The 20685-nt window shown below is 47.6% G+C and overlaps 3 protein-coding genes across 4 annotated transcripts in view; 1 reads left to right on the top strand and 2 right to left on the bottom strand.

The window, feature by feature from the left end:
* Nucleotides 1-176: 176 nt before the first annotated feature.
* On the bottom strand, nt 177-11589 carry LOC309333073 (vomeronasal type-2 receptor 26-like). The gene is made up of 7 exons (XM_081846528.1): nt 10878-11589; nt 10532-10788; nt 8646-8937; nt 7540-8349; nt 4304-4531; nt 3130-3256; nt 177-1372 (listed from the first exon to the last, which is right to left on the bottom strand). Exons 1-7 carry the CDS (start codon nt 10929-10931, stop codon nt 462-464), a joined length of 2679 nt encoding a protein of 892 aa, XP_081702654.1. The 5' UTR covers nt 10932-11589; the 3' UTR covers nt 177-461.
* LOC309332886 (uncharacterized protein) overlaps nt 4530-20685 on the top strand; it is a 251246-nt gene continuing 235090 nt past the window's right edge. For both annotated transcript variants that reach the window (XM_081846206.1, XM_081846205.1), the window contains exon 1: nt 4530-4623. In XM_081846206.1, coding sequence (XP_081702332.1) covers nt 4537-4623 — 87 coding nt within the window. In that variant the 5' untranslated portion in view covers nt 4530-4536. The remainder of the gene's footprint in view (nt 4624-20685) is intronic.
* Nucleotides 13853-15689, bottom strand: LOC309333050 (uncharacterized protein). The gene is made up of 5 exons (XM_081846496.1): nt 15661-15689; nt 15436-15510; nt 15017-15112; nt 14792-14866; nt 13853-14461 (listed from the first exon to the last, which is right to left on the bottom strand). The coding sequence occupies exons 2-5, from the start codon at nt 15499-15501 to the stop codon at nt 14288-14290; spliced, it is 411 nt and encodes a 136-aa protein (XP_081702622.1). The 5' UTR covers nt 15502-15510; nt 15661-15689; the 3' UTR covers nt 13853-14287.

Genomic DNA, 20685 nt, shown 5'->3' with positions numbered 1-20685 from the left:
TGACCAGTAGGGCTTTGCAGGACTGGGGCCTTCCTGAGATTGTTCTGGAGAGGCAAGGTGCGGCTACACAGCTGAGGCTGACTGGTAACTCACTGCACTTGGTGGCAACAGTGAGGGAAGGGCTATAAGGTCAGCATTTCCCTTCGGCTCTTTGCCACAGCAACACATTCCCTGCCTTGCTGTGTTGGGCTTCTTGCTTCTTGTTCCCTACGCTTCGGCTCCCTGACTCCCTGCTTCCTGATCCTTGGAACCTTGACTTTGTGACTCCTTGCTTCTCAACCCTAGGACCCCTGGCTTCTGGACTCTCGTTCCTGCTCCCACCCCGCTGTCTTGCCCCCGGTCCCAACGTCCTCAACCGGGACTTTGATCACCCATAGACCGGACCATGACAGCAACGTGGAAAAGTAGGTGTGTTTTCTTCATGCAGTTCTAGACGTCATACACATGGAATATTTCAAGAATCATATGCCCCCTTCATTTCTGGTTGTCAGGTGCTCCTTTGTGTTCAGCTCAGGCCTCAGCACAATAATGTAGCACTTGGGAAGGAAGATGCAGCCCAGAAGCCCAGCACTGGAGGCCAACATAGAGAAGATCTGCACGGCCACCATGTACTTGCCCTTGGTGCTCAGGTAGGTGGGCACAAAAGACACCCAAACACTGCAGAAGACCAGCATGCTGAAGGTGATCAGCTTGGCTTCGTTGAAGGAGCCAGGCAGCTTCCTGGCTAGGAAAGCCACCATGAAGCAGGTGGCAGCCAAGAAGCCCAGGTAGCCCAGGGCAACGTAAAACATGGCCACAGACCCTTCGTTGCATTGCAGGACGATCTCTTCCACCAGGGAGTGCATGTCGGGCTCTGGGAATGGGGGAGAAGAGCCCAGCCAGATGGTGCAGATGAGAACTTGCCCCCCAGAACAGGAGATGACAATGGAGTTGGCCAGACCCTTGCCCAGCCATCTCCTCAGCCTGTTCCCGGGCTTTGTGGCCAGGAAGGCCAGCACCACCGTGATGGTCTTTGCCAAGACAGAAGAAACAGCAACTGAGAAGATGATGCTGAAGGCCATTTGTCGGAGAAGGCAGGTCTCTTTCCTTGGGCGCCCGATGAAGAGGAAGGAGGACCAAAAGGAAAGCAGGAGGGAGACGAGGAGGATGTAGGAGAGGTCCCGGTTGTTGGCTTTGACAATGGGAGTTTCCTTGTATTTAATGAAGATTCCCAAAACGATGCCTGCTGTAAAGGACAAGAAGAGGGCAATGGAAGCTAAAACCATTCCCAAATATTCTCCATAAGTCAGGAAGGTGGTAATCTTGGGGACACATTGATCTCTGTCCTTGTTTGAATGGTGATCTTCTGAGCATTTGGTGCAATGTTCTGCATCTGGGGAAGAGAAAAAGAATGGCTGCAGCATCACTTACATCCCTAATGATCTGTGCTCTATTAACATTGTGATCTAGGATAAACTGAGAGGCAGTGACCACTCCACTTCTGTTAACTGGATCCTGCCTAATCCTCTTTGTCTGAACCTTTAAAATGCAGACATGCAATGTTCATAGCAGTGAGATCAAAACGGTCCATAGATTATATTGTAATAATTTTCACATGAAGTCTTGTTTATTTTTTAGTGTGCTTTTGCTGTTAGTAATTTGCTGCTTTTCATCGTCTATCCATTATTTTTGATAAGTGTCAACATTATTTCCTTTTTGTGTGGCTTGGTATAAAAAATGAAAAAGGAATGCTTTGCGGGCATTCCTCTCACAGCTGCCCAGTTTGCACCCCAGAGATTTCTTCCTTATGGTCATTCCTATCAACTCACTTCCTGGATGTAATAAAGGTGATTAATACAGTGGTGCCTCGCAAGACGAAATTAATTCGTTCCGCAAGTTTTTTCTTCTTGCGAGTTTTTCGTCTTGCGAAGCACGGTTTCCCATAGGAATGCATTGAAAATCAATTAATGCGTTCCTAGGGAGACCGCCTTCAGACCAGGTCCGGGGACAGTCTTTCCCCGGACCTCTTCTGAAGGCTGGTGGGGGGGGGGAGGACTTTTCTCCCCACCGCCAGGCTTCAGAACAGCCTTCTGAAGGCTGGCGGTGGGAAGAAAAGCCCTTCTCCCGCCGCCAGCCTTCAGAAGAGTTCCTGCAGGGCTGCCTAGGCTGCGAATAGCAGCCTGCTGCCGGGTGCGAGGGACGCTCTGAAGCAGAGCGCCCCTCGCGTGGGGCAGACATCTGCAGCTTGGGGAGCCCTGCAGGACTTCCCCACAGGGCTCTCCAAGCTGCGGATAGCAGCCTGCTGCCCCGCACGAGGGGCGCTCTTAAGCAGAGCGCCCCTCGGGCGGGGCAGACATCTGCAGCTTGGGGAGCCCTGACTTCCCCACAGGGCTCTCCAAGCTGCGGATAGCAGCCTGCTGCCCCGCACGAGGGGCGCTCTTAAGCAGAGCGCCCCTCGGGTGGGGCAGACATCTGCAGCTTGGGGAGCCCTACCGGACTTCCCCACAGGGCTCTCCAAGCTGCGGATAGCAGCCTGCTGCCCCGCCTGAGGGGCGCTCTTAAGCAGAGCGCCCCTCGCGCGCGGCAGACATTCACAGCTTGGGGAGCCCTGCGGGGAACTCTTCTGAAGGCTGGAGGCAGGAGAAGGGCTTTTCTTCCCACGCCAGCCTTCAGAACAGCCTTCTGAATGTTGGCGGTGGGGAGGAAAAACCCTCCTCCCACCGCAAGCCCCGGGAAGAGAGGAGAAGCTGCGCGCCTTCTCCTCTGTTCCCGGACCTCCCACCGCAAGCCTTCAGGACAGGTCCGGGAACAGAGGGGAAGGCGCGCAGCTTCTCCTCTCTTCCCGGGGCTTGCGGTGGGAGGAGGGTTCCCCGCTGTCCCCGGAGATTTCCCTATGGGCTTTCGTTTTGCGAAGCAAGCCCATAGGGAAATTCGTCTTGCGAAGCCGCTAAAAAATCGGAAAACCCTTTCGTCTTGCGGGTTTTTCGTTTAGCGAGGCATTCGTCTTGCGGGGCACCACTGTACTAAGGAAGTCGAGGAAGGATTCCTATTCCCCTATGTCTGCAGAATTCTCACAAAAAGTGTGTGAGACTGAATTTCTGCCCTGTGTTTACTCTCTCCAGGAATTCCTTTCCCCATGGAGTCACCCACCTTCCCAAGCGGAGAAGGTCCCTTCCGCACACCGAGCACAAGCGTAGCAGCAAACAGGCTTTCCTTCTAGGACCACCTTGGCATATCCGGGTCGACATATTTCTGTACACCTGGAACGAGGTACAGTCTAACCAGAAAGACAAGAAGGTGCAACAAAGAGGAACAGTTAGGAGTAACGCGATCTCTATAGCATGGTGGTGATCCCTGACAACCGGTCTTGCCAGCTCAGGATGATGGGAACTGTAGTCCAAAGACAGCTGGGGACCCAAGTTTGGGAAAGCCTGATCTACCCAAAGATTTGCAGTTATGGCCCCCAATGAACCATTCAGGGAATAATCACAGCTCTACATCGATCACATAGAGGTTGGGGAGGGGTCTGTCTGGCAGGGAATCCTGAGAGATCCCAGTTGCTGTTTCCAGCAGCCAAGATCCCCAGTTGCCTGCCATCTCCCCATTCCCTTAATGCGGTCAGTTCCCTTTAGCTGCAGAACATGATCTCTGGAATGCAGCCTGGAATTTCAACCCTGCACTGACCATTGGGGTGACCAGAATATCTTGTGCTTTAAATTTAGTTCAGTACAGATGAGGTTTGAGCCACAGAACTCTGTTTCATCTTCTCCATTTACCTGTTTCCCTTCTTAAAAAAACTTCAAAGCAAATGCCAATGGGTCTGACATGTGATTCCCCCAAATTTCAGGATTCGAATAATCTCTCACACGGTTCATTCCCGTGTTTGTGTTTGTGTGTGTCAGAGAGAGAGAGAGAGAGAGAGAAAGCGCTTTGCTGTTCAATGCCAAACTGAAAGGAGAGTTGGGGTTTTGGGTGTTTTTTTTTGCCAAATTGCTTTAATTGATTTTCCAAATTTCACCACATCAACCACAAATTAAGACAAATTTAATACAAGTGAGCTTACTCACAAATTAAAAAATATATACAATAAATCAGTAATTATCATTTCTAAAATAAATTACTTTTCATCCTTCTGCATGTATGAAAGGTCAATATCCTTTATTTGAGCATCCCAAATTCCACTCCTATCTCAGCTGCTGAAGAAAGGAGTGGTGGTTCCAGCTGTTATTGGACAGTCAGCCTGACATGGTCATTCTGCAGTGGTTGTTCAAGGAACAGCACAATCAGGATCTCCTAGTCCCCCTCCCCCAATTATTCCCCCTACCTTATTGAATTTCTTGTTCCACTCAATGGCTTCTGAGTTAATGGTGAACTTTATGCCAGCAGATTCCACTCTCCTTATATTCCCAATTTTCACAAGGACACGAGACTTATTGGGAAACATCACCCGGTTCATAATATTGAAGTCTCCTGGTAGTTCCCAGTTCTCATCCAAGCACAGCCTGCCTCTGGAAGTATTCAGACACCGGATTTCTCTCAAGAAAGGGTGAAGCTGGAATGGCAGGGGAAAGCACCAGCATTAAGAAACTGGGAAGCTACAACAGGCAATTAATCAAGTCAAAATGGGGAAAACACCAGGGCCAGGTGGGCTATCAGCAAAGTACTATAAGAAATTAAAAGATTATTTGGCACAACCACTAAAAGATTTAAGATACTTACATTACGCTGATTCTGAAAAAAGATGCAGATCTATTATCAGTCAAAAATTATAGGCTGATTTCTCTATTAAATAATGACTATAAGCTATTTGCAGACCTATTGGCAAACAACATGAAAGTGCTATTAATGGATTTAATTCATCAGGACCAGGCTGGTTTTTTACCAGGCCGCCAGATGAAGGATAATATAAGGAATATAATTGATATAATAGAAGATCAGGCGGTTAGAAATGATAAGCAAGCAGTGTTGATTTTTATAGACGCAGAGAAGGCCTTTGACTATGTTTCATGGACTTCTACGAAGAAGACTATAGAGATGATGAAATTCAGAGAGTCATTACAGTGGTACCTCAGGTTAAGAACTTAAATTGTTCTGGAGGTCCGTTCTTAACCTGACACTGTTCTTAACCTGAGGTACCACTTTAGCTAATGGGGCCTTCCGCTGCCGCTGCACGATTTCTGTTCTCATCCTGAAGCAAAGTTCTTAACCCGAGGTACTATTTCTGGGTTGCCAGAGTCTGTAACCTGAAGCGTCTGTAACCCGAGGTACCACTGTACTTGGAGGAATTGACTCAATTTATTCTGACTAACAGGCTATGATGATAGTAAACAACGTAATAACAGAAAAATTCAAAATAATGAAAGGGACAAGACAGGGATATCCTCAGTCACCATTATTATTTTAGTTTTAGAGACCCTGGCCAGAAGTAGAAGATCAGATGAAGAAATAAAAGGGATAGCAAAGGTTAAAGGTAAAGGGACCCCTGACCATTAGGTCCAGTCGCGGCCAACTCTGGGGTTGCGGCGCTCATCTCGCTTTATTGGCAGAGGGAGCCGGCGTACAGCTTCCGGGTCATGTGGCCAGCATGACTAAGCCACTTCTGGCGAACCAGAGCAGCACATGGAAACGCCGTTTACCTTCCTGCCAGAGCGGTACCTATTTATCTACTTGCACTTTGACGTGCTTTCGAACTGCTACGTTGGCAGGAGCAGGGACCGAGCAATGGGAGCTCACCCCGTCATTGTGGGGATTTGAACCGCCGACCTTCGGTCGGCAAGTCCTAGGCTCTCTGGTTTAACCCACAGCGCCACCCGCGTCCCAACAGTAGGTTACAAAGCATATAAACTCAAGGCCTTTGCAGATGACTATGTGGTAACTGTAGAAGACCCCATGGCTAGTAAACCAAGGGTCTTGAACAGATTCTCAAGTTGGAGAAGTAGCAGGTTTTAAACTAAATAAAGGTAGAACGAAAGTATTGGTGGAAAATGTGACAGAACTGATGACTGAGAAGAAAGTTTCATATTTAGGAGTATGGATAACAGCTACAAACATAAATATTTTTAAGAATAACTATACAGGAGCTTGGAAAGAAATGAAAAAAAACTTAAATAAATATATATATATATAAAATAGAGATATCTGGAGGGTGGCAGCACGACAACAGGACTTTTCTGTGGTGGCTCCTCGCTTGGGGGATGTTCTCCCAGAGAGGCTCCCTGGACACCTTTGTGACAAATCTTTAGGTGCCAGGCGAGAAAGTTATTCTGTAACCAGGATTTGGGTGGACAATGACCGCTCCCCACTTAAAACGGGGGGCGCCTTTTGCGTGGACGCGTGCAGCCCTGGATCTGGAGTGGCCCCATCAGCATAGGCTTTGCCTTCCCTCAGGTGGGATACCTGGAGGTCCCCGCCTACCCCAGTGAGTTGTCCAATCCCACCTGGGGGAAGCGTTGCCAGGGAAACCAGGCCAGGTAAGGGGAGGGATTACCTGCCCACACAATAGAGGGTGGATCTTAATTGGTAATCCTCACTTGGCTCCAGAGCTTCTCCCACCCTACCCACCCTCAGTTAACGTCTTCTTTTGCAGGTTAACTTTTCTTCATAGGTTTTGCAGGTTAACCTGTCTCCACAGGTATGCGGGTGCTGCTACGATAAGATCGCTGTTAAAGGGCCGGAAAGGAATTTCCCTGCATTGGCAGGTTTCGCCTTTCCCGTAGCAAAACGTCACAACTTTGGCGGTATCAGGCCTTGGGCGGAATCCTTTAGTCCATCTTCCTCTTTGCGGCGGTGATACCAGGGTTCCCCGTTAAAGGGGTTTTCTGAAGGGAGACTTTGGCCGTACACTGAAAGGTCGTCATTGCTCTCCCCTGCGGCGGCGGCGTAACGGGGGCGGCTATCTCTGCTTGAACATATGTTCTCCAGAGCCGGCCCATCCCCCCCACACACACATACTGGATAACCCTGATGCTCCCTAGGTCCCCGGCTGGGGACTAGGGAGGGAGAACGGCCAATGCCTGAGCCAAGGTCTACCCACATTTGAAATTTAATAAAGTTGTGGCCAATTTAATCCCATAGCACGTTGTCTAGAGTCGTTATTCCACATGACGGGGGGGACCACTCGGGATCTGGGGACTCCGCCTGTCCACGCAAAACCATCTCTGGGCATTTTAATGTGCTTTTGGTTTGCTTGTTTTCTTTGTTTCGTTTGCTTTTTCTATTCTCATTTTGTATTTTTATTCTGCAAACCACCCTGTGATCTTCAGATGAAAGTTGATATATAAACAGAATAATACTAATATTATTACTACAGACCCTCCAAAGGTCAAAATGGCACCCAGTTGAGAGGTGCTGGAAGTGAGTTCCAGTGTGTTCCCCCTGAAGAAAGCCCTGGGTATAAATAGCAAAATGATCGTTATGGGATGGGACATCCCTATTTTCATCGGAGACATGTTGGAAGGTAAGCTACTATTACTAATAGTAACTATGATATTTTACAGGTCTATCCCCGGTCAAGATCAGCATCTGTGTGGACTGCAGTTTGCAAAAGGGGGAAGGAAATACCTGCCACGGCTGTAGCCTTTGGGTTCCCCATTGCTCTCCTTCCTCCACCATCAGCCTCCTCTGGGATCTCGATGAAAGCGAAGCATGCAAGGCCTGAGCCACAGCTTGAACATTGATGTAATTGCCATAGCTGTCATCAGACAGGACTATCTCACGGTCCCCTTGGAGCAATGGCTGCAGGTTCTCCTCCTCTCGGCATCTTATCCTGCCTTTCACGGACAACAGATGCTTTGAATATGAACACTGAAATGCTTGATCGAAATAATCCCCCAAATTGGTCTGCAATCTATATTTGCCACCTTTGCTGCTCCTTATTCCAGTCTCAATTGCAAAGAACAGAGAACCATGGAGGTGCTGGAATAGATTTGTAGGGATGTAAAAGCCAACTCTGTTTTCTAGCAAAGCTGTTGTGATCCAGACTTTTGCCCCTATTTCCTTCTCACAGATATCGTGTACTACCATGAGCAACAGGATATCCAGTTCACTGGTTATATAGGAAAGAAATACCCCAACTTGTCTCCATAGGAAAAAAGGTTCCCCAGGCCTGATAAATTGATTTAGATCTTTTACTGGTACTCTTTTTGATAAAGCAATGCAGATCCCTTTGCTGAGCATCAGAGGTTTCACAGCGCTCACAAATCTTTCTCCACTGTCATTGTCTGGAGTGAAGAGGCCAATCCACGTCCATCCAAAATACAGGAGCAATTCAACAATCCCCTGGTACTGACTTTCCTCTTTGGGAGTCATCCGATAGACAAAAGGGAACAGGGTTTTACCTTCGAGAAACTGGACAGTAAAACCATGACAGATCTAGCAAGGAAAGCAAAAGACCAGCAATTTACTTTAATTTCAGCATAACAGATATTTAATTATCTGTAATGACTGATATCTAAATCTCTGCTGGCTGACGCTGATGGGAGTTTTAGTCTGAAACATCTGGAGGTGACAAGTTGGTGAAGGCTCAGTTTTGAAAAAGGGATGTATGATCCATAGCTCAGGATTTTCCCATTTTTAAAAATATCCCTACTTGACCCCTCCAAAGAGAAAATAGAATCTTATGGAGTTGAAATTCTTTGTCCCTCCATGCTCTCCCACTAGTTAGTTACCTGTGGGATTTTGTAGATGCCTGACAAGGCTGAAATCACTTTTGAGATGACAGTATTGCTTCTTTCAAGAACAGCCAGCAGGGGATTCTGTTCTCCACAGTGATAATTGGGAATATTGCATCCACTGCCTGCAAGCAGCTCTAGCATGGCGTCCGAAGTCATCCCTGCATCAAAATAGTTCTCATAGATGTTGTAGCCCAGGGTGATGTTGGGTAAGAGGCTGAGATCCTGGTTGATCTCTTGGATGGTGAACAGGAAAGACAACATGTACCAGGACAACCTAGGTGACTGCCTGCAATAAATGAATCCTTTAAAAAGAGTGAAACTGATATTCATATTAATGGGAGGAAGGAAACATTATATGATCCACAACGCTTAGATTTATTTATTTATTTATTTATTTATTTACTTATATTTATCCATCCATCCATCCATGCTTTTGCATTAATATCAACCCTTTTCCTGTCTAGCATAGAACAAAAATTTGGAGACCTCTGCTCCATGACAGGACCTATGATGCAAACAGCACACAGAGCTGTTCAACAGTGGAACAGACTCCCTCCGAAGGTGACCATGTGTCATGGATGCTTCAGGTGTGATACCTCCGGGTCCCTTCCATCTCTACAACTCTATGATTCTATTCTACTGTGGTTCTATGAGTAAGCAATGAAGGTGCCTCTCAACATTTGAGATATACTGGGAAGCTGCTCCATAGGTTGCTTTTCCTGCAGTGGTCTTTGGTGCCTTCCAAGGTGCTAGACTACAGGTAGATAACAGACAATTTTATTGAAGGAGGGGAAGCACCAAATACCTCAGTCCCCTTTGACTTGGAAAAGAGGCCTGTTGGCTTTCAGGTTTGTGTGTGTAGCAAAATTTATAATTTTGCTCATATTTTTCATCGCTGACTCCACCAATGAGGACACCCCCTGGTCTGTATTATTTTACATAATTATTTTATTTGAAGCATATCATTCCTGTTCTTCACCCATAAAAATCCAACCATTTTCAGGAGTTTCTTAAAACGCTTCTAATTTTTTTTAAAAAAAATGACAGAAAGGGGAAAGTGCTGGGATTGGAGGAGGAAACCTTAAATGTAGCTGAGACAGATTTCCCCATGTTGGGCTGTAGGTCTCCCGTTGCATTGTGTAAAGAGATTTGTGCTAAGGTTGTTCACAAATGACCCAAATAGAATAAACATAAAATAATCATAGCAGCTTGGAAATTGCTTGAGTTTCATGCCACCCTCTGGCTTAGGAAGAAACCTCAAACACCTCACTACTTTGAAATGAGGCCAGTTGTGTGCGGTCAAAAAAGGAATAATTCCTTTTCATATTTTAGAGATCTAAGTCCACTTACAAGGAACTCCCCTGACATATTATTTTATTTATCCTTCAATTAAAGCACATCTTTCCTGCTCTTCAGCCACCAAAGGTCACCCAGAGGTTCTCAAAATTCCATGTGCAAAACTGTAGCATTCCTTAATGACAGTTTATGAATTGTCCAAATAGAATAATATTGAATAAAACCTTTGAGCCTTGGAAATTCACTGAGTTTCATGGCATCCTGCAGGTGGGGAAATTCATTGCATCCTTTTGAACCCTTACCAGATTTCTTGCATTCTTCTAAAAGCAACACAGAGGAATAGGTACAGGATTGTTTTACTTAGGAAGACAGAGGGAACAAGGAAATTGGAGAGGTTTGTGTGGAATCTTCTCCTGGACCCCCCAGCTCCCATCAGCCCCAGCCAGCAAGATCAATGGTCAGGGCAGGGCAGTCCTGCAACATCAACCCTTGGCTCCCCAGCCCTGAGAAAGGGGCTATTTCCTATTACAACCATTGCAAGGACTGGAGGACCATGAAACCCAGCCGCATATGATCTTACATACACTTCATTCCTGACGAAGGGTGTCTGAGTAAAGCTGTATGGAGTTGTCTTAAGAAGGCGTTTTGGAAATATGATCCCACTGATGAGAAAGTGTCCAGGCCGGTAGTAATTGCGAGCATCCGTTTCATCCCTGACCAGATTCAAGGGGCATTTCGCCTTGTGGTTCCTGCAGACTCCAAAGGGCATCATGAGCAACAGAAGCAGCAACAGAAGGAGCAGGGATCTCATTCTGGCTCTGCCTCCTCCTCCTCCTCTTACCTGCCAAGGAGGCAAAGCAGAAGAACCCAAAGACTCTTGCAAGGCCAGACTGCCTGGGCTTTCCCAATCTGGGTGGTTTTCAACTCTACCTTCGGAACTAGGAAGCACAAGGCAGGCACACCCCTCTTTCGCCAGCTCTGCATCTTGACTCAGTCTGTCTCCAACACAGGAAAGATTCTCTGCACCAACTTTTTCTTTCCCAGACACAGCGCAATTAATATTGTCATGCTACTTTCTGAGGCTGATGTAATCTCCAGAAATATCTCCTGAGCTTTCAGAAGATGAGATGACTATAATTTTGATTATTCCAAGTGGAATAAGTTTCACCACAATAACTTTCTGAAGTCTTGAATGGCTCAAGTGGCAGGTGCAGAGCTGGAGAAAAACATGTTGAACAGAAGTCAAGGGGTGTGTTTGGGAGTTGGAAGTTTGGCCTGAACTTTGCTCAAGACCACGAAAGAAGGAGCTGGATCTGACCATGGACGCTCCTTCCTTGGAGGTTTTGAAGCAGAGTTTGGATGGCCATCTGTTGGGATTCTTCAGCTGAGATTCCTGCATTGCAGAGGGTTGGACCAGAGGACCTTGGGGTCCCTTTCCAAATCTCCCATTCTATGATTCATTGGAGGTTTTTAAGAAGAGGTGGGAGAGTCAGGGATGGACAACAGCCAGATGAAGGAGTCCCAGCCTTGTATCCCAGGCATCCTAAGCCCTTTTAAAATGTGGGTTTTTTTGGGGAGGGCTGAGGCTGTTACTGGGTTGTTGTTTTTATTTTGGTTATATATATTGTGGTTTTATATTTTGATTTTGCTCTCTGAGGCCTCCAGGCATAGGGCGGTATATAGATTCAATAAGTAAATAAATATGAAGGAATAAATGGAGAATGCTGAGAATCCTCAGTACTGTGAACGGGATACATGGTGGTGGGATCTTGTTTCCTGGAGGCTGCTAGAGACTGAGACTGGTGGAGCCTGCGATGGGGAGGGTTTTCTCAAGCCCACCCTCTGGCCCCTTTGGCTGGGTCTGGGCTGCTTGATTCCTGCCACTCTCTTCTGGTTCTCCCCCTGAAGGGAAGTACTGCCTTGGTGGCTTCGAAGCCACTTCAAGTGAATTTCCACCCCATCTTTGAAAGGCTTCTCCAACAGAGGGAAGCTCTCTGGGGTTGGCGGAGGGGAGAAAGGTTGCTCTGAGCCTTAAACCTTTTGCCCTTCGACATGTTCTAGGGAAGGTGAGCTTCTGTTGCACATGGAACCAACTTGCTCCCCGCCTTTGAGCAGAAACATCTCTACTCATAAACAAATTGTCTCCACACAAGCCAGGCTAGCATTCTAGCAGCTTTATTATTTTTTATCAATATTTATTTATTTGTTTGTTTGATCTGTTTCATAAAATCCCTGCTCCACTTGATTGGGCAAATAACTCCCATCTCTAACGATGTAACTCCATTTAAGTCTCCCATTAGTATACAGTGGTACCTCTGGATGCAAACAGGATCCGTTCCGGAGCCCCCTTTGCATCCTGAAGCGAACGCAACCCACGTCTGCCCGTGTGCTGGTCGCGATTCGATGCTTCCATACATGCGCGTGACATCATTTTGAGCGTCTGCGCATGCGCAAATGGCAAAACCCGGAAGTAATGCTCACTTGCTTTTCTCCTTTCCTTCCTCCTCCTTTGGGCGTGGGCAGCATGAGCTAGCAGTTTTTCTACGCCATATTGCCCTTTCTTTTCCAGCCACCTTCCAGGATCGTTTCCCTCTCAGTCCTGCCTTCTCCTTCTCCTCCGCCACCGCAGACGCTGTCGTTCTCTCGCACTTCTCCTTCCCTGTCCACTATTTGCCCGCTATCTTCTCTGTTCTGCTCCACCATCACAAAAGGTGACAGGCTCTAGGATTGGGGCTGGCTCCAATTGGGACTACAAGGATTAAGACCTGTGCAAAGACAACAAAAAGAAAATGTCCCTCAGGGACTCGGGCGCCTCCAGGTGCTACTTCCCCTGCCATCACTGGCGGAGGAAGGTGGGGTGCGGGTGGGGTATTGCCCCGAGTGTCATCCCTTGGGGGGGGCTGACAAAATCCCCCCGGGCGGATCAGTGCAAGTCTCCCAACTCCTCCTCACCTTGGTTCGGGGTGGACACAGCTGCGATGCTGCCGCATCCAGCGCCTGAGCCGCGTGCAGAGTGGCCTCCGTTCTGCCTGCGCCCCGCTGCTGGCTCTTGTACTGGGTTGCCCCGGTGGCACTGGTGGTGCTGGCGGCGGCGCTCTTCTGAAGATCTTGCGAATCCGGGAGATGATGGAAGCCAGGCAGTTGGGGGTCTTCCGGGGCCTCTCTTCCTCGCAGTCCTGTGAGAAAAGTAAACAATTCACCTCCAGATTCTGGGAAAATGCCACAAGCATTAATCAATCAATCAATCAATCAATCAATCAATCCAAACAAACAAACAAACAAACAAACAAACAAACAAACAAACAGTTGATTGATTAAATCCGTATGCTGTCCTTCATCTGAAGCTCTCAGGGTGGCTTACAGCATAAAAATACAAAATAAAAACACAACATATGTATTAAAAACAAAAACGAAGTCATAAGCCATGTTGAAAAGGCCATGCATTGTTCAATTAGCCAAAGGCTGGTTCTAGAGCAGAACTTTCCATGTTGGTGACACACTTTGGAGACATGCCTCATTTCGCAAGACAGGGATTCAGTTCAACTAGCCCTTTTCCAGCCCTGGGAGGAGCACGAAGGTTCTGCGACACACAGTTTGGAAAGCTCTGTTCTAGAGAAACGTCTTTGCTTGGTACCTAAAGATACATAATGAAGGTGCCAGATGAGCCTCCCTGGAGAGAGCATTCCGCAAGTGGGAGCCACCACAGAAAAGGCCCCTTCTTGTGTTGCTGCCCTCCAGACCATTTGTGAAGGTGCCACACGAAGAAGGGCCTGTGTGGTGGCAGGCTGTCATAATCCCTCCTTTTCTGTTTGGGGGCGAGGCGTTATACGAAAGGGTTGTAGTCAGGAGGGAACACTCCTCTCCCAAGTTCTCATGTGGCCGGCCTTGGAGAGATCTGAACGAGACACAAAACCAAGAACAAGAGGATGGGGGGAAGGTATAGGAGGCAGGAAAACCCCAGAGAGAACCAGCTTTGCGAAGTGCCAACATGGTTTTATTATCGCCAAACCCACTTTGCAATTAATAACTTCATTTGGCAGGAGCCACCTGGAAACGCATTCAAAAGAGTTATCTTACAAAACAAATACCAAACGAAAAGCAACCCAGGAGAATTATCTCCACCCCCATCGTTCTGCCCGGACACTGAGATCCAGCGCTGAGGGCCTTCTGGCGGTTCCCCACTGCGATAAGCCAAGTTACAGGGAACCAGGCAGAGGGCCTTCTCGGTAGTGGCACCCGCCCAGTGGAATGCCCTCCCGCCAGATGTCAAAGAAATAAACAACTATCTGACTTTTAGAAGACATCTGAAGACAGCCCTGTTCAGGGAAGCTTTTCATATGTCATGAATGAATGTTTCGTCTGACCTCAATTACGCTTGCCTCCAGGTGTTCTCCAGGTGGGGGGCACGCCAAATCAAGGTCCTCCCTGTCCTCTTTGTCCTCTCCGTCCTCCTCTGGGGGGCTCACTGATTCTTCTTGTGGCTCTTCCTCCTTGATAGCCACTTCAGAGGCTGACTGCTGGTAGAGACAGGACCCCAGTGGTGGTGGTGGGGAGAAGGGAGAAAGAGAGCAGCCCAAAATGAGAGAGGAACCCACATTGAGTCGCTAGCCAGGGAAGCCCTACAGCCCTGGCACCATGGGGGGCTGGTCCATCAGGACAAGTGGGGCAGCAAGCACACCCTTAGCAGCCCCCTGCCTGCCTGCCTGCCCCCTTGCTCCTGAGCAGTCCAGAAGGTGGCCTGACCAGCCGGCCGGCTGGCCGGCTGGCTTCCTCCTCCTCCTCCTCCCCAGCCTCAGGGTTGCCCAGCTCAGCAGGGCTTCCCTCCTGCTCTGTCTGCTACGTACCTCATTGAGGGAGTCCCAAAGGGATTCCAGGGAGGACAGGGAGGAAACACTGGAAAATGGTGACATACTTGGAACCTGCAAGGAAAGATGCAAAAAACGAGCAATTAAAAAACCAAGCCAAACATTAAAACTCAAGGCACCCATAACTGAAACAACAGTTTCATCCTGCGGTATATATGCCCCCCTCCCCTTCTGCCTATCACCGCTTAGGCCACGGCCACCTACCCAGTCAGGACTGAGGAGATCCAGCCGTCTTGCGGTCTCCTCCTCGCCTTTTCCTTCCTCCTCCTTTTCATGGGAAATGTCCTCCTCGATGGCTGACTGCTGGCAGAGACCCAGTGGTGGTGGCAGGGAGAAAGGAGAAAGAGAGCAGCCCAAAATGAGACAGGAACCCACACTAAGTCGCTAGCCAGGGAAGCCCTACAGCCCTGGCGCCATGGGGGGCTGGTCCATCAGGACAAGTGGGGCAGCAAGCATACCCTTAGCAGCCCCCTGCCTGCCTGCCTGCCCCCTTGCTCCTGAGCAGTCCAGAAGGTGGCCTGACCAGACGGACGGCCGGCCGGCTTCCTCCTCCTCCTCCTCCTCCCCAGCCTCAGGGTTGCCCAGCTCAGCAGGGCTTCCCTCCTGCTCTGTCTGCTACGTACCTCATTGAGGGAGTCCCAAAGGGAATCCAGGGAGGACAGGGAGGAAACACTGGAAAAGGGTGACATACTTGGAACCTGCAAGGAAAGATGCAAAAAACGAGCAATTAAAAAACCAAACCAAACATTAAAACTCAAGGCACCCCTAACTGAAACAACAGTTTCATCCTGTGGTTGATATGCCCCCCTCCCCTTCTGCCTATCACCGCTTAGGCCACGGCCACCTACCCAGTCAGGACTGAGGAGATCCAGCCGTCTTGCGGACTCCTCCTCGCCTTTTACTTCATTGTCCTTTTCATGGAAAATGTCCTCTTCGATGGCTGACTGCTGGCAGAGACCCAGTGGTGGTGGCAGGGAGAAAGGAGAAAGAGAGCAGCCCAAAATGTTTATTGCTTTTAAACATTACAAAGAAGAAGAAAAAGAAGAGAAGAAAAAAACCCCCAATACAATACAATATATAAACAATACACAACACAACACTAACACAATAAACTAAACATAACCAAACAAAAACATTTTAAAACACACTTCTTACCATACCAATATCTTAACTTTCGGACTTCCGGGTTAGCGCGAACGCGAATAGCGGATTCCCTCCGAGCTCCGGAGGGAATCGGCTCCGCTGAGGACGGGTCTTGCCGCGCCAGCGACGCGGGGACCCTCAGAAACCGCAGGCGCGGATGCCTGCGGACCTGGTGACTCGGTGGGCACCTTAAGCGCCCCCCGACTCATGAAGAGCCTTTTTAAAGGCTACGGAGGGGTACGGAGGGCGGCGTGGTGCTGTGTGTAGACCGCTACCTCAGTGGAGTGAAGCCACGAGCCATGACCGGAGAGCGCTAACTTTCTTCCTGAAATTTGGACTGTAAAACAAGCAACCCGTGAGTAGAAGGGAATTTGGACTTAAAATATCTTGGCTTTGAATTTGGTACGACCGGGGGATGTGCTAAAGGGAAGTCCGCACCCCCCCCCCTATCTACAAACGATCTAAAGCAAGGATCAGAGAACTAAGGTGGAAAAATTGTTGTCTGATCAGGAAATAAAAAGATCTTTCCATGAATTTGACAGGTGAAGATTTTGTGCTGGAGAGAAAGGAAGGAATTTTGGAACTTTTAATGTAACCCCCCCCCCCCCCTGAACCTGGGAGCGTCTTGCCGGAGGGAAAAAGAACAAAGAGTTTGACAGCTGTCAAAGGAGCTGTCAAACGAGTGGCCAAAGTTATAATCTTGTTATCTAATAACTCTCTCTTTTAAAAGCGATACATTTAAAAGGAGGTGGTTGGAAACAAAGTAGTAAATAAAGGACAAAGTAACAGACTGTTGGAAAAGGACTATCAAGCAATTGGAATCCCCCTAGGGGGAACCAGAGGCACTACAATGCCTGCAGAGGGAAAATTACTGGCAGAAATAGAAAAAATGTTTTTTCTCGTGGGAATTTTACAAGAGCAGACTACGGCTATGATCAAAGAACTCATGACCTTGAATTCCAAAACAAACAACTCTGCCGAATGTACAAACGACACGCCTGAAAAAGAATCTGCAGCCGAGCCACAAGGATGGATGGAAAGGAAAGGAGGAAGGGAGACAGTTCAAGTGGAAAATACCAACCAACTCAATACCAACCAAAAGCCTATACTGACAGAAAGTAAAGAAGAAGATCTTTGGATTACAACTCTGCAAAAGATGAGAAAGATGAAGAAGGAAGCCCCTGGATTACTTGGAACACTGGAATTTAAAAGAATAAAGAAATATGATCGAGACTTCCTTCTTAAGCATGGGCCTGATCTTCAGAAACAACAGCTCTTAAACTTTTTGGATGGAAGAAAATTTGATGTGACTGTGACAGAACTGTTTCGAGATCCGAAGACCAACAAAAAAGACTACCAACAAAACTGGCAGAGAGAGACTAACAGAGAATTAAGGGCCTCGGATGTGAGGAATCCGGGCTAGGAACTCTTTTTGGGGATGCTTCTCTGGGGACGGAAGCCGGGGTAGGGAGGGAGGGGAGAATAAAAACTTTTAAAACTTTATAATCTTTTATCGGGCCAAATGGATTTATAAGTAATACTAAAGGGAGAAATTCATGGAAGGGAAATGGGGTCGACCTTAGGAAAAAGAGAATTGGAAAGTGAAAAGTTAAATGTTTATAAGTAAAATGTTTCTTTTTTTAAAAAAATAACAATAATAAGAATAATAATATGTGTAAGATAATGGATAGGAACTTGCTGAAATAATTTCTGAAATTGGGATGTATGAAGAGGGGGTGGGGGGAAGTCAGAGAAAGAGGGTAAAGAAAGTAAGGGTATGAAATTACATACGTGTTTGTCTGTGTCTTTTTGTGTATGTATGTCTTTATAAAATGTGAAAATCTAATAAAAAATTTATATATATAAAAAAATATCTTAACTTTCATTCCCTTGTTTCATCGACCTCCTCACACCTCCCTTTTTGTATTCCACTTCTGTTAATTATTTCAGCAAATCCTTTCCATCTTCCTCTATTTCTGTCATATAATTGTCTTAACGTATTTTAACCTTATTTTCCCTTTAATACTCTAATAATCTATCTATACTTAATTCCTTATAACATTTCTACTAAAGCCGTATAACTTCATTCCAACATTTTTCAAACACTCATTAATCTTCTTCCACCGTCTCTTCTCCCTGGTCTCGGATTCTGCCAATCCATTCCGCCAATTCCATATAGTCCACCAACCTGGTGATCTTCTGTCCGATGCTCTTAACTCTTTTCCAAGTCCCTTCTGCGGGTCTTCTTCGTACTTATACAAGAACTTTACTTTGTCTTCTACTGATCTTATTTTTGTTTTCCTTCCTTTGAGGCTGAAGAGTAGGGCTTGGGGAAACTCCCACCTAAAGATAATTTTATTCCATCTCGACAGGACAACCAAATCTCCATAGTTAAACCTAAGATCCAAAAGGTATTTCAGGACGTCTTTCAAAATTTCCACTCTTGACTGTTGTTCTTCTAAGTTCTTCTGGTAAAGTCTGAAAACCCTCACAATTTTAGTCTCTTCTTGGCCCAATTCCAGGTCCCAAAAATCAGCAGATTCCTGTGTAAGAAAGTCCATCAAACCTTCCCTCTCCAGTTCAGGCAGGGCTCTGATCCTCAAAGTCTGTTTTCCTTTAGATTCAATCATAACAGGCATCAACTTATGATCATCAAATTGCATGTATGAGGCTGGGACTCTTTCTCTCTCCAATTGTGTTACTTTAGGTTCAACGGCAACAGCTTTCTCCCTAGCCTTCTCCGCAGTTTGCCAAGTCAAAGTGGATTCCTGTGTCAATTTCTGGATAGTTTCTGTATTGGTATTCACCTTTTGTCCCCAAAAATCCACCTTCTTGTGAAGCTGTTCCAATGAATCATTTATCTTACATAATACAGCCACTAAGGCCTCTTCTGTTGACATTCTTAACCGATTCAAGGTCATTCCCAAAGTCTCACAGCCTTATCTTGCAGCTGGAAATTCCCCCAGCTCAGCTCTTGTAATAGTTTCAAAGGCTTCCTCTAGAGGGAAACAGTTTCTATTTGTATCAATCCTTTTAAGCACAGTTCAAACAATAAAGTTAGTTTCAATTTTCAGTTACTTTTACTCCTTTTTAAGAGCAGACGGAGAGAATAGAAACAATGTATCTCTCTGTAGCTGTCAGCGAATGTTCTATTCACTGTCAACGACCAATCCAAAAATGTCAGTCTTACTAGCAGCCCGTTTTCAGGTTCGGAGCGGTGGTATTTTGACTTTCTTCACTCTCTCCTGCAGGCACACACAATCCAAAACTTCCCCCCTCTTCTCCTGCTTCCGGGGGGGGGGGGGTTTGATGTTTTCTACCGATGGAAATTTAGTCCTTTACAATAGGCTTTACAAGACTTTAGCTTACAGTCTCTTTGCTGTGATCTATTTACAAAAGGGGAAGGCGGACTTCCTGTTTTGAACCTCCCCGTTTCGGTGTCAAATTAAGACGTTTAAAAATCCAATTCTCCGCTCTACTCACAGGTAGTTGCTTTAAGATCAAATTGTCCACAGGAAAAAGTCAGCGCTCTCTGGCAACAGCTATGCGGCTTCGCTCCGTGGAAGAAGCAGTCAATTCGAAGCACCCTGACACTCACCCCACGTTGCTCCGGAACCCCGAAACCGGGTTTCCCCACGAGTGGGGGAGGCGCAAAAGGTGCCAGCCGAATCCCAGGTTCACAGGCTTCACCCGCCGGTGATTTTTAGTGGGTCTCCGCCTTCGCCATGGCGGCCAGATCCAGATTTCCACGAGGCAAATGCCTCCCGATCAGAGGAATTCAGCCATTGCCGGAGGCGCCAACCCGGAAGTCCGAGAGCAGCCCAAAATGAGACAGGAACCCAGAAGGCAAACTCTCCTGCCCACATTGAGTAGCTAGCCAGGGAAGACCTACAGCCCTGGTGCCATGGGGGACTGGTCCATCAGGACGAGTGGGGCAGCAAGCACAGCACATTAACTCTCAAGGCACCCATAATTGAAACAACAGAACAGCGGCATAGCCAGCCGCTCGGGTGCCCAGTTCAACGCGGGGGTTTTGCAGGCGGGGGGGCGCTACCTGGAGCCTATCTGCTGCCTCCCCCTCAGCTGTAGGGCGGCTGAGGGAGAGGCAGAGGGCAGACGCAAGCCCCACGCTGGTGTTTCAGGCAGCGCCCAGCCTGCAGGGGCCCAAGCCACCATGTCACTCCCAGGAGAGACGCTAGGATCAGGCACTCTACAGCCCCCCCCCCGGTAATTGCCAGCCCCCACGGTGTGGCGCCCAGTGCCAGCCATGTTTTTTGACTCAACTAAAAGGTTTGGTGAGCCCAATTTTTATTTTTATTTTAAACTCGGCTTTTTGTCCTTTTGCCACCCCCCTCAGTGATGACACCTGGGGCGGCCCCCAATCCCCCAACCTCCTTTCTCTGCAACTGCAACAGAAAAAAAGGACTCCAAACTCCCTTAGCAGTTTCCTGCTGGTCCCCTCACCATTTTCCCAGGCGTCAATCTTCTCACTTTGCAGTTGCAGATAAGGCACCCAAAGGCTGCTGATCAAGGCAGGGGTTGGTCTCAACTGCCAAGTGAGGTTGGGATTCTGAGCCGATGTCACAGCCAGGTTCCGATCAGTCCATTTCCTCCGGGGGGGGGACCCTGTTTCCCCTGAGGGAGACCGCTGAACACACCACCCAAGAGAAAAAGAAGGAGAAAAGGAGAGAAATCTTTTAATTCTGTAGCAAGAAAGAATGAGTGCCAGG

The sequence above is a fragment of the Podarcis erhardii genome (assembly GCF_964252035.2).
Source record: "Podarcis erhardii genome assembly, chromosome: 18".
NCBI classification, from domain to species: domain Eukaryota; kingdom Metazoa; phylum Chordata; class Lepidosauria; order Squamata; family Lacertidae; genus Podarcis; species Podarcis erhardii.
This window is presented reverse-complemented; position numbering and strand designations above follow the sequence as displayed.

Excerpts from the sequence above, each read along its gene's own strand:
- LOC309333073 (XM_081846528.1), bottom strand. The coding sequence starts at position 10,931 with ATGCAGAGCTGGCGAAAGAGGGGTGTGCCTGCCTTGTGCTTCCTAGTT. Across the intron at positions 4,532-7,539 it reads AAAGGCTACAGCCGTGGCAG|CTTCACCCTTTCTTGAGAGA; the intron begins GTATTTCCTTCC and ends CTGCCATTCCAG. Across the intron at positions 3,257-4,303 it reads GGAACAAGAAATTCAATAAG|ACTGTACCTCGTTCCAGGTG; the intron begins GTAGGGGGAATA and ends CTTTCTGGTTAG.
- LOC309333050 (XM_081846496.1), bottom strand. The coding sequence starts at position 15,501 with ATGTCACCCTTTTCCAGTGTTTCCTCCCTGTCCTCCCTGGATTCCCTT. Across the intron at positions 14,867-15,016 it reads ATCTCCTCAGTCCTGACTGG|GTTCCAAGTATGTCACCATT; the intron begins GTAGGTGGCCGT and ends CTTTCCTTGCAG. Across the intron at positions 14,462-14,791 it reads TTTGGGACTCCCTCAATGAG|TCAGCCTCTGAAGTGGCTAT; the intron begins GTACGTAGCAGA and ends CTCTACCAGCAG.